The sequence below is a fragment of the Thrips palmi genome, unplaced genomic scaffold (genome assembly GCF_012932325.1).
Source record: "Thrips palmi isolate BJ-2018 unplaced genomic scaffold, TpBJ-2018v1 HiC_scaffold_18, whole genome shotgun sequence".
Classification (NCBI taxonomy): domain Eukaryota; kingdom Metazoa; phylum Arthropoda; class Insecta; order Thysanoptera; family Thripidae; genus Thrips; species Thrips palmi.
This window is the reverse complement of record NW_023144627.1, coordinates 11,847,446-11,862,645: the sequence shown is the minus strand read 5'-3', so window position 1 is coordinate 11,862,645 and position 15,200 is coordinate 11,847,446. Positions and strand designations below refer to the sequence as shown.

Sequence of the window (15,200 nt, the reverse complement as noted above, 5' to 3'; positions counted from 1 at the left end):
TAATGGGTAAACCAAGGCCAGGCCTTAAAACACGTTTTGGGGGGGCCTTTATACCAACCCCACACAGGGCCAACCGAGGACCCAAAATGGGGGCTTTAATTACTCTCCCGGGTAAATTTGTGTTCGGTACTGGGATGCCCGGAGACGTCGCCGTGTGAAACACGAGTAACATAACGGCGGCTCCTCCCCCCCCCCTCCCCCAGTCCGACATTAAGGGAAAAAGGGGGTGGGGGGAACCGCGTTCCGCTTCCACAGGCACAAGCGGCGAAATTAAAACGCCCTCAAATCGGCGAGGCATTAGCAGGGAGGCACTGCATGCATGCCAAGCAAGGGGGGCGGAACCAGGGGGCGGCGCGAGGGGTGAGGCGAGCGGGGCAAGCGACACGGAACCAGGTCAAGGAGAAGAATGAACAGGGACGCACACCGTTCCAAAGTTTAAAAAAAAATCTTTAAAAAAAGAAAAAAATTTGGAGAGTTGCTATATCAAAAGCGCGGCTGGAAATTCTTCTCCAACAGCGACACACACACACACACACACACACACACACACACACACACACACACACCACACGCCACAGATCGATCATAACTGTGAAACAAACTCCCGCGGCTCCCTCACTCACGCACCGGCGGCAGCCACTACTATACACGCCGCACCGTCCACCCACCTGTAACGAGTGGGGGGGGAAAACACCTTAGACAAACAAAAATAAACAATCATGCCAACAGCGTTTCCGCTCCACCGCCGTGAAAAAGACGGAAAACACGGAGCTCTAAGCTTCGGTTTTCTTGCCGCACGCACAAAGAAAATCTCTACACGGTATAAACGGTTCCTGGTTTTCCCAGGAACTCCCAGGAAATCGCCTATGTCTTTACCATAGGGTTCCTGGGAAAACCAGGAAACGTTTTTACCGTGTAGAAGCTCGTCGTCATTTTTTAAAACTTTTTGTTTTACTTTCAAACGTACGTTTTTTTAGTGTTTTTTTCTATTTTTAAATTTTTTTTTTGCAGTGGAAATTGCTAGTAGCTAATGTATGGTACAAAATTGTACATAACATTCAGTGTCTGCACTCCGCGCTGGCAGCCCAGTCCTTGTGGATTAGACCGGACCTCACCTACTGGCACACTAGACTGCGGACAAATTGGCGCGGCACTTCGATCCAACACACTGCCCGTCCCAGACAGTGCAGCCACAACAATAACCAGTCCCACCGCACACTGGGCCGGCGGGGGTGGCGCAGGCCGTCTCTCTCGCACTCGCGCCCCGCAGTCCCGCAGGGGGTGCGAGAGAGACGGAAGCCGAACACACCCACTGGCGATTCGTTAGTGAAGGGTCGGTGAGCACGGACATGTAGTCACTGCCACTGGCCGAGCGACAGAGAGGGATAGACACAGGAGAGCAAACGGTTGGCCGGAATCTCAAGACAGACAGACAGCGAAAGATGAGGGAAATCACAGTCGAGAGCACTCGCTGCCCGTCGATATAAAGCCTCGCCTTAGCCTGGCTAGCCGGCAGGGAAGAGAACCAAGAACGAAACCAAACAGTCACTCCGCCTCTCTATCCCTGGCATCCCTGCGGCGCGACCCAACAAAGCAGACCACTGACCAGCGCCGGGGCGGGGCGGGGCGGGGCGGGGCGGGCGGGGCCATTCAGGGGCGCTCCATTCAGCCCCCACTGGCTGGCACGCCACCAAGCGCCCCGCGCCTTCTATTCCGGGGGCCGCGAAAATTAGAACCGCGGCGCGATATAAATCACGTGCCAACAACAACAACGACAAACAGTCCGCGGAAACAACAACAACAAGTGGAGTGGCGCCGCGCAAGGTGGCGCAGTGAGTGTGTGACTTGCAGCAAGTCCTTCAAGGACACGCCGCAGGGACTCGCCCTGCGGACGGCATCGTGACCGCACCACACACACACACACACACACACACACACACACACACACACACACACACACACACACACACACACACACACACACACACACACACACACACACACACACACAGCGAGATAGGCTAGACTGGCCGAGTCACGAGAAACGCCGCAACACGGAGCCTTCTAGCCTTCGGGCTAGGCGACGAAGACAATGGCCGCCACCGAGTTATGTACTACAGTATAAAGCAGCGCTGCTCCGAGCGCGCGCGGCCCGCAAAATCGGCTTGGCTCTACTTGGCAGGGCACGGGCCATCGCCACAGCAAATCGCGCGAACACACAAACACACAAAAACACACACACACACACACAGTGACACTCTCTCTCATGGGCCGGTGAGCCGCCAGTTGGGCCCACAGAGAGAGGGGGAGGGAGGGGGTCATTTTTCAGCAACGCGGCGCCTCTCTCTCTCTCACACACACACACACACTTGCTTGCCTTCCAGCTCGCCGCCCGGCCTATGAATACATCCAGCGGCATTTTATTAATAAAACCGGTTGGATGGGCGAGCGATGGATAGATGGATGGATGGACAGCGCGCTCGTCACCCACTATATCTCCATCTAGAGCGCCACGCCCCCGGACATGTGTCGCCGCGTCGCCGCCTCGCTCACTGTTTGGCCCGCAAGGCCGAAGAGGGCCCACGAGAAGGCTCAAACGGCTCACAAGAAGGCTCAAAAGGCTCACAAGAAGGCTCAAAAGGCCCACCAGGAGGCTCAAACGGCCCACAAGAAGGCTCAAAAGGCTCACAAGAAGGCTCAAATGGCCCACCAGGAGGCTCAAACGGCCCACAAGAAGGCTCAAAAGGCTCACAAGAAGGCTCAAATGGCCCACCAGGAGGCTCAAACGGCCCACAAGAAGGCTCAAAAGGCTCACAAGAAGGCTCAAAAGACCAACCAGGAGGCTCAAAAGGCTCACAAGAAGGCTCAAAAGGCTCACAAGAAGGCTCAAAAGGTCCACCAGGAGGCTCATAAGGCCCACCAGGAGGCTCAAAAGGCCCACCAGGAGGCTCAAAAGGCCCACCAGGAGGCTCAAAAGGCTCACAAGAAGGCTCAAGAGGCCCAAAGGCCCACACGGGGCTACCACTAAAATTAAAGTACGTGAAGCGGAGCGGGGCGCGCAAGGTGAGGTTACAAAGCGGCGCCCCGCCCACCAACGGCACCAAGGCCCGGCCCCCGGCCCGCCTCCGGCCCGCCCCCCGCGCCGGAACAATTACACTCACCACTACCAAATAATTACGCCGACGCTGGTCAATTATTTGAATGAACCGCGCGGTCCGAAGGGCCTTTGGCCACACTTTACCCGTGCGGCGTCGGGCCAAAGGGAATATCGCAATCGCGATAAACGGCCAATTTGCAGTGCAGTGCGTTTCCGGCGAGCACAATGGCGGGCGTGGGTTCGACTCCCAGCGCCGGCGAAAACGTCAACGCGCAGAAACGGGGCCAAGCCGCCGTCGCCTTCCCCTTTCCGGTTTTGAATGATTTTTTTTTCCACTTAGAAACGTGCCTATAAACGAACTGTACACATTGGGGAGTCCCGGCCGCCCCTCCCCCACTCCCCGCCTCCAACGCGGCAATATCGAAATGGAAAACAACGATCAGCATATTGCACGCGTACGCCGCACTTTTTCGGCCCGCGGCCCGACGAGGGAGCCGCCGTGCAAATCCGGTCAAAACATCGTTTTAACTCCCGCGCCGCCGACTTCTTCTTCTCCTTCTTCTCGTCCGCCAGAGGGCACGGCGTCAGAGGCCGCCAAGCAGGCAAGCAAACGGCCGCAGGAAATAGGCGACAAAAAAGCGTCACGTCGTCGCCGCCCACGCCTTCGCGCCACTGTAAAGGCACGACGCGGTCGTAAAGACCGGTTGCCCGCTAATGCACGTGTGTGTGTGTGCGTCGCCAGCAAGACTAAGGCAATCAATACGCAAGGGTCGTCTCTCTCTCTCTCTCTCTCTCTCTCTCTCTCTCTCTCTCTCTCTCTCTCTCTCTCTCTCTCTCTCTCTCTCTCTCTCCAACTGCCCCAAAAAAGGGTAGCGCGGCAGGCGACGGGGTTCGAACCCGGGCCGTTACGGCACCACCTTGCCAGGTTGGGAATAAGCCATCACAGGCGCTTCGGACTCACGGATCCGGATCGGACCAGCCCCGGCCGCACAGTGGGGCAGAAGACCGGTGCAGGCGGCCACAACTCTAGACGCGTTTTGAGCTCCAGAGTCGCTAAAATGGACACGAACCGAACGTGTGACCCCACCAATGGATTGCCCTCCGAACGAGGAATCCATTGGTGGGGTCACACGTTCAGTTCGAGGCCCGTTTAGCAACTCTGGAGCTCAAAACGCGTCTAGAGTTTTGGCCGCCTGCGCCGGTCTTCTGGCCCACTGTGCGCCAGCCAGCGAGGCTGAAGCCCGGCAGTCCCACGAGGTGTTTCCGGCAGTGTACCCTAGAGCGCTGCGCTGCCAGTGCGCTGCTGCAGCACCGCCGCGGCTATAGACAGGCCATAGCGGGTGAACGAACTCGACCGCCGAGCCCAGCCAGCCAGCCAGCCCGGCCAGCCCCGCCGAGCCGGTCTAGAGGCAGCCAGAGGCAGCGGGGCTGCGCGCCGCCGCGCCACGCCACGCCGCGGTAAGGCCACACAGCTGTTGACGGGACAAGTCCCCTCCTCGGGGAACGGGCTGCAGCACCGCACTGCACCGCACTGCACCGCACTGCACCGCACACTCTAAGTCTCTGAACATCGCAATGCATTGTGCGCCTCAGCCACCTCGGAAGTGACTCCGTGGCGCTCTACACGCCAAAGGGTTCGCGCTCCGGCACGGATACCCAGTCAAAGGGTTTGCACTCCCACCCTAGACGTCGCCCAAGGTGCTGGGAACCCGTTGACTCGACCTGCTGCAGCCTCAGAGTCGCTGTCTCTCTCGCACCAGTACGGGACGTACGGTGGGCCACCGGTGGAGGCGGCCAAAACTCTAGACGCGTTTTAAGCCCCAGAGTCGCTCAATGGGACTCGAACCGAACGTGTGACCCCACCAATGGATTGCTTTTCGAACTAGGAATCCATTGGTGGGGTCACTCGTTCGGTTCGGGCCTCATTTAGCGACTCTGGAGCTCAAAACGCGTCCAGAGTTTTGACCGCCTCCACCGGTCTTCTGGACCACTGTGGGACGGAGTGCGAGAGAGACAGACTGCCGAGAGGAACGCCAGGCGCACTCGGCGGCGATAAGGGAAGACCCGTGGAAGACGTAGTCAAAGCAGTCCCGCCTCATCGGCACGCGAGCACGATAGCCAGAACGATGCCGTCGGCACGTCAGCAGCACGGGGTGCAGCACGGGGGGCAGCATCGGGGAAGCACTTTTAAGTTCCGGGGCAGCCTGGACCTCAGCTCCACATAACTACTACCCGTTTCCAAGCAATAATTATCACACCAAAAAAAAATTCAAATGCATTAAAATGTTTTCAAAGCGATTTTTAGTGACTCCTCAGTCCTTGCATATTTTTTTCACAGTGCCCTTCCCTTCATTTCCCACGCCGAGTGAAATCTCGACAGCAGTGGAGTGGCGGCGCGGCGCGGCACGGCCCCCAATAATGGATCGACTAGGCATTTACATCCAATTAAGACCGATAAGAAGGCTGCTCTTCTTCTCCAAAAGTCACACCGACTTACTGTCGCTCAGCGCCTTCAGCGCCTTCAGCGTGGAGCGGCCTACACTTGTCGAGGGCCCGAGACACGGGCAGCGCTCACACACACAGACACACACGCGCACACACACACATACACACACACAGGCTGACACACGCACACGCACGCCCGCCTTGCGAACTAGCCCCGGAATAGCAAGCAGGCTGGCAGGACGAAGGCAGGACGTACAGTGATGTCACAAGGGATGTGCGATATCCGGTGGGCAGCCCTACACTGCTGGCGCCACGCCACTGCCATTGCCGCACCAAACGCACTCACCCTCGGAAAACGACGGGTCAGAGGGGATGTTTAAAGTTTTTGCTGGGTCCTCTATTCCAATTGTGCGTCAAATTAAAAACTAACTTTTCCGTCAGTATCGTGCAAGAGAGACTTCCCTCTTCGGTGCGCTCGCTGAAACATGCACTAGGTACCACGCCCCGCCCAAAGACACATAGCTGACTGGGTCATGCGGTTGGCCGAGAAGGGGGGGGGGCATTCTTGCGGCCTAAGTGTATACAACGCTCTTCTCATCTCCCATCGCCCGAGATGAGTCATCCTCCAGCACCCCTCCAGTGCGAGCGTGTGAGTGTGTGTGTGTGTGTGCGTGTACCAGCATGTTTTTCTGTCCGTCCGTGTGCCTGCCTGCGCCTGTGTGTGTGTGTGTGAGTGGAGGCAGGGGCTGACCACCAGGCGTGCCGTGGCGCGACGCAGTGCATGGCAGACCGCGGTGCGTTCCGGTCAGACTCGCAGTGCCCCCCCCCCCCGCGACAAATACGAGGAATCAAACAAACAATCGCCCCGCCCCTGCACTAGCCGCGCTGCGCGCTGCGCCCCGCCATCCTTCACCAAACGGCGCTACATTACTAACTGTCCACTTTGCGCCCTCCCCCCCCCCCTCGGCCTGGCGTCCGCGTCCGCGGGTCGCGATATAGTAGTACGTCGTCGGGCTTGCGGACCATTAGTGGGCTATCACACACGGCCAGCAACACCATAGAGAGAAAGGGAAAGAAAAATAAAGCAATTCCGAGTCGGACGGCGTAGCGTGGCGTGGCGTGGCGTGGCGTGGCGTGGCGTGGCGTGGCGCCGTGGAGCGAGAGGGGGCGGCCGGCAATCATGTGGGGGGGAGAGAGAGAGGCCACGGTGGAACGTCCGGGCGGAACACTGCCCCCCCCCCTCCCCCCCCTTTCTCTCTCTCGTCTGTCCCAACGGCACAGGTAGTATTGTACACCGAACGGGCGAAGGGCGGCCTCTCGAGGGCCAAGACGCGACCACGACGTCGACGCGTCCTCCAAACAACAAGAAAACGATAACAATAAAAATTCAAGCGGCCGGCAAGGCAGGCAAGGCCAGCAGCAAGGAGCAGAGGCTCCATCTGTCAACGGCAGGGAGCCGTCCGCACGGGCAGCCTATCCGATGCAATGGGCAGAAAGACAAATGTGATGGGGGAGGGGGAAGGGGGGGGGGCGTAGCGCTGGGTGGCGGCGGTGGTGATCAGATTGCCCTACAGGCCAATACAGCTCGCAGCCCACGCCTTGTCCACACGTCCACACAGATAAATACACAGTGCAGTGGGCATGTGTGAGTGTGCCGGTGTGCCCCCGCCCCCTTCCCCGCCCTTGCGAGAAAACTTGTCCCACGTGGGCCTCTGCCGTTCGTCAGCCCCGCGGGCTGCTCTGTCTCTCTCGCACCCACGCAGGGCTACGCAGGACGCCCCCCTGGGTGCGAGAGAGACAGAGCGAGGGCTGGTCAAGTGCATCGGTGTCCCTGATAAAGCCTTATCGCGGCCTGCCCCGCGAGTAGCACTCGGCTCGCAGAAGTAATCTAATCGAGTGTCATGAGAGACGTTTAAGCAGCCCCGTTTCTCGGAAAAGTGCTCACTTCAATCTAATTGAGAGTTCCGGGTATTTTGGCCGTTACAATAGTACAAACAGAAAGGAAAAATGAAAAAAAAATGAGAAAGAAAAACCCTAGTTGATCTTGACACATTCTCCCGGATATTTAATACAAAAGAGACGAACAACAACAAAAGAAAAACAGTGTCCTTTCAATTAAGTTTAACATCAACATCACAGTGGTGACAGCAGCAGAGGCGGTTCAATTTTATCGTGGTGGTGGTCAGTTAGTCATTTATTGCATACTTTGAGACTTTGGTTAATTGCCTTAAGTATAACTCACAAACTGAGAAAGTAAACTGAGAAAAATTATTTCTCATAAATAAAAAATTTTGCATGGTTAAATTAAATGTAGCAGAGTGTGGACCTGAAGCTTGGCAGCTTGGCACGGCAGTCCCAAGAGACACCTGCCAAGTGCCAGTTTGGCACGAACTCCTCCACACAGAATGGGCCCATCCTACACACTGCAAGAATGCTTGGCCAAGGGAGCCACTTAGCACAGCACCCAAGGTGCATGCACCTGATCCAAGAAAAAGTTTGCCAACAGCCCGTCTAACTCACATGAGAAAATAAAAAATTTGATTACATTAAAAACACCGGTAGAGACACATCTGATGATATCTGGCAGTCACAATACTGTATCACTCTATCACAATACTGTATCACAAATGTTTTGTCATAAATGTGTTTGGCAGGGCAAAGATCATTAGCTGACTGATAATAATTTGTCACTTATAAAAGAGATAGTACCACACATTAAAAATGCAGAAAGTGCCAGTCAAAAAGTAACACTTCCTTCAAATTATAGCTTACATGGAATTCAGTTAACCACCGTAATTTTAATAACACAACTGATATAGTACACAATAACCAATAGTCCAACATTGTACAGAGACTTGACTCACAATAAATGGAAACCTATTTATACACATTTGTACTCCATGTTGGCACGTCCAGATTACACAAAAGATTCTGAAAGATCCGGAGGAGTATGTAAAATACCTGTGAAGTGGTCTGCTAATTCAACTTGAAGCATCAATAAAGCAGGCAGTGCATTCTTTCTTTAAAAACAAACTGTGCATTGTGTCAAATTAAAAATTTCAAGCTTTCATCAACATAAAGGAAAAGAAATGCACATAAAATTGAAACACAGAAAACTTTCAGTGGCAGCGAGTCAAAGATGTTGGACAATGTTGTCATTCAAATGACTTCATTTTTTTAGATTTCTATCACAAGTGGATTATCAACATCACAACCATAATAAAATATTTAAATCTGCACTGCAGATTGCTTCCTCTTGCTTTAGGAATCACATGAAAAATACTTCCTAACCTGGAGGCCCAAAGAACCGCTCACTGAGCGAGCTTGGGCGACATAACCTCCAAGCTATATGAATGAAATTTTTAAATGAGGGCTACAAACTATGTTTTCCTAGGCAGTAGAGAAAGGAGATTGTTGAGACAGTATTGTAATTTAGTCTCAAATAATTTGAAGCACACCAATAATGTACTGGAACACTATTAGTGTTGACAGTACGCATAACCTAGAGGTCCACCAATTATTTGTTTACAACTCAACCACACGCCCCAAATTTTTCAGAGGGCATCCAAAAAATTCAGAAACGACCCCTGAACAACCCTGCACACATTTGACCACTCTGAACCACAAAAATAAATTGAACCAGGCCACTTGCAGCTGCCACAAACTCAGATGCTGCACACAGTTTACTCACCTCAATATCCTCGTAGTTCTTGAAGGACAAGATTGCAAATCCATCCACAACGTCCTCTTCGAACGAGGGTTCTTTGGAGCGTTTTCTCCTGTTGGGCGGAGGCGGCCGTTGAGGCTTCTCCCTGCTAGGAGACTCATCCTCGGCACTGTCTCCACCACCTTTTTCCTGGCTCTCCCTTTGAGCCTGCATGCGCTGAGCTCGCTCCCGTCGCCTATTCCTCTGGCTTCGCTGCTTCACTTCGCTCTCCATCGCACTCACACACGCTTCCTCACCAACACTGACACTTTCGGCGGCATCTCGCGCTTCACATCACCACTTTAACACGCGAAAATCACAGGAAACGAGCGGAAAACCGACACAACTCGAGCACCTGGAGAAAAACACTTTGTTTCGAATGGCGGAGTCGGCGCGGCGTTGCCGGACTGCTCCCTAAAATGGCTGCGCGCTGCGCGCCGCGGCTGACGACGGCGTAGCCCTGCCGGCCGAACACCTCACAGAAAACACTTTTCCCGACGCATCGCGGCCGCTACTCCAGCTTTCGCGCACTCGCGGACACGGACGGACACTACTCGCGGCACGCTCATTAGCGTAAAGTTCCGAAATCGCACTTTAATCGGAAGGAAAAGAGCTGCTGACGAGAGCGCTGAAGGCCCCTCAGTCTAGGCTGGGGTGTAGTAAACTTGTGGCCACGGCTGCCAACGGGCCGCACGCGAAAGACCCCACCGCCTCGCCCGCCCGGACTCTGGCTCTCTGGCGGCTTTTCCATTCATTTTTACGCTCTCACAACAAAACGCGAGTAAGATGGAAGCAAGGCTGGCGAAGAAATACCTCACTGTTAGAGTTAACTGTTTTAACAAGTCAGGATGAAAGTGTTAAAAAATTCGGAGGCTGTACAGGGGTCTTTACCGGGATCGAACCCGGGTCCTGTCAGTTTCGGCTGTCACGTCTCTGACAACTGGACCACCGGGCTAACTTCAGAAATACTTGTTTATCCATGCGTACCAAGAGAGCGACGTTTCAAGGATCCATACACTAATGAAAATTATTAGGAGACATATTTTTCACATATTACCATTTGAAAAGTAAACTTTTGAAATGTGATTTTTTTTCAAAATTACCCTTTTTTGTTGGTGGCAAATTACGATTGGGGTGAAAAACACGTCGTGCTTTCATTCGTCAGAATTTTCCATCGCGTACCGGACAGCGCTCGCCACCCAGCATTAGAGGCGAGCCGCAACGGTCGCGCCGCCGCATTCGAACTTGCCGCGCTGCTGGTGGCAGGCGCGCGAGGTTGGCAGCGCCGGCCCGCTGAGTCTCCTCTCGGCCAGGGGAGGGAGACGGGGGAGGGGGAGGGGGGAGCATGCAGCATCGGACGGCGCGAGCCGAGCCGGGCAGCGGAGCGAGCCCAGCCGAAGCGCGGCGCGCCGAGCCGAGCCCGGGCCGAGCGGTGCCGACGGTGCCGACACGGGACCCGAACCCTCGGCTTCGGCTCGGCTTGCTTCCCGTCAGCTGTATTTGAAAGCAGAAGCGGAGGGAGGGCGAGAGGGCGGGGGCGGGGCGGAGCGGGGCCGGGGGTCAGTCAGAGTCTGGCTCGATCCGATGCGATCCCATCAGACGATCAGAGGGATTGGAGATGCAGGGCCGATCGGCGGCCAAACGAGTGAATTACGTACCCGCGAGAGACCTTCCAATGTCCGGCCGACCCGGCCCTTCTCGAAGAAGGCCGAACGTGGCCGAGCCTGGCCGAGCCTGGCCGAGCCCCCGCGCCGTGCTGTGCAAACACTCACACACACAAGCAGATAAGGCGTATCGCGAGGTTCGTGTCCTGTCATGTTGTTTCTCATTTTCACCAATTTTGCTGTTGTTTTCTTTTTGCGCTCGTGCATGTCGGGTACCTAACAGGCCTGACAGGCGACAGCGCGCGGTCGCGAAGCTCGCGAAGCCACCTAGTGAGTGCCGCCATCGCGAGGAGAGGCACAGCCTGGGCACAGCTGCGGCGGCGAAGCGCGAAGCGGTGAACGGATCCGTGTCGCCGCCCGCCCCGCCCCGCCCCGCCCCGCCCCGCCCCGCCGCACTTGGCGGACGGCACGCCACTGCACGCCACGGCCCGTCCTCGCGCGGAACGATGCCTCGAAGTCTTGCGACGGAGTGACGGAGAGCAGTAACTCCTGACGCAACGCGAGCGTCGCGAGCCACTACACCGTTAACTTATCAAGCCGGAATTGGCTCCCGCGTGCCCCGCTCGCCACGGCCGCTTGGTTCCCCGTGACCCTCGTCCGCTATCGCTCCACCCTCCGTCTCTCTCGCACTCACGGCGCGTCCCGCTCCGTCCGGTGGGGTGCGAGCGAGACAGAGCGAAGCAGAGCGTCGCTGTCCAGGCGGCCGAATCGCCCGAATCGGATTGGGGCAGTGGGTCGCGAACGACGGGAACGACGAGCGCGGCAAAAGCCTTGGCGGCGCCGGGATGCGCGGGAAGGCGCCAAAGTGCTGCCCAGAAATTACAGTGATGGCGCTGTCAGAAGCCTTCCTCGCGGCGCATTGAAAAAAGGCAAAAAAGTTCTAACGACGCTGCTGCTGTCAAGGCGGTGAGGACCAAGTTGTTCCTCGGAGTGGCGGGGCGGGGCGGGGCGGGGCGGGGCGGGGCGGGCGAAGGCATTTCAGCCCCGATCGCTATTTCCCTGGATCAAAGCCGCACCCTTCCCCGTCGGCCTGCTGCCCGGGGTGGCCGGGGTGGCCGGGGTGCGACACGCCGGCTCAAGGGCCCGGGGCTCGAAGCTCGAGGAGAGGAAGGTCTCCAAGAGGGAGGACAAGGTGAGACGGTCACGACGGATTTTCTTCATTTTATCCCTCGAGCCCAATTTTTTGCCCTCAGCTATTTCTTCCCGATCTGCCTGTCTTGCACGGTCGGAAAAGTTTTGGCTACTCGCGCACTTCTCTCTCTCTCTCTCTCTCTCTCTCTCTCTCTCTCTCTCTCTCTCTCTCTCTCTCTCTCTCTCTCTCTCTCTCTCTCTCTCTCTCTCTCTCCCTCCCTCTCTCCCCTCCAAGTTTCGATGCCACCGGGGGGTCGTTGCGGAGGCAAAGCCAGCCGGCAAAGCTTTGCAAGAGAGAAGTTAAAAAGTTGAACGTCGCACCGGGCTAATCAAGTTCGAGGTATCGAAAGCGGCGAGTGGCAAGCCGTGGCAAGCCGCACGGTGGCCTCGGAGGATTGATTTCAAAGTCCTCTCATTGCATTTTATTCGCGGGACGAGATCGTGTTAGTTAAGTAAAAAATAAGAGCAAAATTATAAATTTAATTTTGCTCTGAATTTTTTTACTCAACACGATTTTTCGAAAAAAATCTCTAGGTTAACTAGTTCTTGAACGTCACTTCGTCACTCCTGAGAAGTTTTGCTCTGCAGCCCAGGCGTCAGGACGAAATGCATGGGGAAACGTTTGGCCCATTTGACTGTGCTTTTCCGTTTGAACAGAGTCCTCCATTTGGGCGCCAAGTCGGGCGGCACGCGCGCGGCCGCGACAGCTTGTACAGTGTGTCCGCGCTGCCACGCGCCTCACTCGGATAAGCAGGACAAGACAACAAGAGACGCACACTCCGCCTCAATGAGCGCCCCTCACACTCTGTCTCACTCCAGCGGTCTTTAATCTGATTACGCCTTGTGTCCCACTCCATCTCCCTCGCTCACTCTCGCTCCCGATCATTAATCCATCTCAATCAATTAATAATTTCTTTCCAGAGAGGGTGGCTTCCTTTGCAGGAGCGTTGGCCAAGAGCGTTTCAAGCGGTCGGCCACTCGCGCGAGCTCGCGTCGCCAAACCGCGCATTGGTTCGCTGCTCGCACGCAAGCTGCTTGTCTTTCTGGCTCGGTCTGCCGTCATTACGATCATGGCTGTTGTTGTCTCTCTCTGTTTGCGAGCGGGGAAAGGGGAACGCGCCACACATTCCCTCCCTCTATTTGCCTGGCCCGCCGTGCCGCCGCACCGCCGCGCCGTCGCACAGTGGGCCACAAGACCGGTGGCGGCGGCAAAAATTCTAGACGCGTTTTGAGCTCCAGAGTCGCTAAATGGGACTCGAACCGAGCGTGTGACCCCACCAATGGATTGCTCTCCGAACGAGGAATCCATTGGTGGGGTCACACGTTCGGTTCGAGTCTCATTAGCGACTCTGGAGCTCAAAACGCGTCTAGAGTTTCGGCCGCCTCCACCGGTCTGCTGGCCCACTGTGCGTCGTCGCTCCCCCACTCGGCCGACTCGACGCAGTCGCGCAGACTTCTTGGCGCTGCCGCCGCCTGGCTTGCTTGCTTGCGGACCGGAGGCAAGATTCCGATGGCAACATTGAATCGCGAGGACAAATAAGCTTTCATTTTTCCGGGTAAGGGAGAAGGAGACGTCTCACAGGCAGCCGCAGGGCAGGGAAAAAGGGGGAGAGAATCTCGTGTTTGTGTCGCTGTTCAACGAGCTCATCATCAGCAGAACATACAGGCTGCGCCGAAAATCACGGTGGTAATTGAACTCTCAAAGTGAATCACGCTTCGAAACGAAAACGGACAACTTGATGCGCCTTGCAAGGAGACAACTCAGCCCCCCCCCCTTTCCCATCACTGTGGCCGATTCGAAGCCCCATGTCAGAAGCAATCAAAGTCCCCTCTCCTCCACGAATCGAGCCACCCTAAGTAGGTCCGCGTCGCATCTCGCCGCCGCCGCGCCCGCGGAGCACTTAGATGAACGAAAACACATCTTGCTCCGGTAGACGATGCAAATTTCTCGGAGCGCGGCGCCTTTTTGCCTTCTGCCGCTCCCCTCGGCTCCTCCTGTGCACTCCTACATTTTTCCGGCTTCTTTGCCCCCGCCGCGTAAGGTGTACGCCGAGAAAGGCGTGGGTCGAGACGCCCCTCCCCCCTCCCCTCCCCCCTCCCCTCCCATCGCCCCGCGCCCCTTGGGTCCGAGCAACACAACAATAATTGCGGGTTCGTCATTTCCAGCGAGTAAGTCACTCTGCGTCACTCCGCGCCGCTTTTCTGCTCCACCTCTCTCTCTCTCATTTATTGTGATGGTTTTTATTTGGCCGAAGTAATCGCTGTTCTCTCCCCCCCCCCCCCCAACCCGCCCTCCCCGACGTCCGGCTCCGCCAGGAGGGAGCGGCGGTCATCTCGTCCTCGTCCACTTCCGGTATCTCCAAGCAGTCGCAACAAGATTAACATTTTTTATTCACTTTGGTAGTTTTTAATTTTTTTGTTTGCAGTGTCGCTGGTGTTGGTGCGCGATGTGCGCGAGAGAGGCTTTCATCCAATCAATAAAAAATTAATCCTGCGGATGATGACTGTGTTCTCGCGCTGCTGTGGGATCAGATCAGAAGGCGCAGGGTGGCCTTGCCCATTGATCCACGAGGGGAGGGGAGGGGGGGGAGGGGGGGTGACAAGTCGGCCATGCGGTGAATCTGGTGCCGCCCCTGGCCAGCCCCACTGTTCCGCGCCGCCCCGCGCTGCCCGCGGCAAAGACGGCCCGGCCACTCCATTCGGAGCAATCCGAGGAGCAATCCAAACACTCCACTTCTCGGGCATTAGGGAATTAGCGGGCCAGTGGCCGCCACCGGCCGCGGCACAGTGGGCCAGAAGACCGGTGAAGGCGGCCCAAACTCTAGACGCGTTTTGAGCTCCAGACTCGCTAAATGGGTCTCGAACCGAACGTGTGACCCCATCAATGGATTCCTCGTTGGGAGAGCAGTCCATTGGTGGGGTCACACGTTCGGTTCGAGTCCCATTTAGCGACTCTGGAGCCGAAAACGTGTCTCGAGTTTGGGCCGCCTCCACCGGTCTTCTGGCCCACTGTGCCGCGGCCGAAAAGAGCCTCGTCACCTCGTCGTGCCCGCGCGGCCCGCGAGCGGCCCGCGAGCGGCACGCCAGCGGCGCGCCGAAGTAAAGACCGGTGGTTTTTACGTCCGCGATAAAGAGTTTCTAGTGGAAGGCTGAAGGC

General features: G+C 56.4%; 1 protein-coding gene across 1 annotated transcript in view; it reads right to left on the bottom strand.

The window, feature by feature from the left end:
• Positions 1–9,937, bottom strand: part of LOC117644709 (autism susceptibility gene 2 protein-like) — a gene marked incomplete at its 3' end in the record, with an annotated part of 81,919 nt that extends 71,982 nt beyond the window's left edge. The window contains exon 1 of the mRNA XM_034384323.1: positions 9,234–9,937. Coding sequence (XP_034240214.1) covers positions 9,234–9,482 — 249 coding nt within the window. The remainder of the gene's footprint in view (positions 1–9,233) is intronic.
• Positions 9,938–15,200: the final 5,263 nt, after the last annotated feature.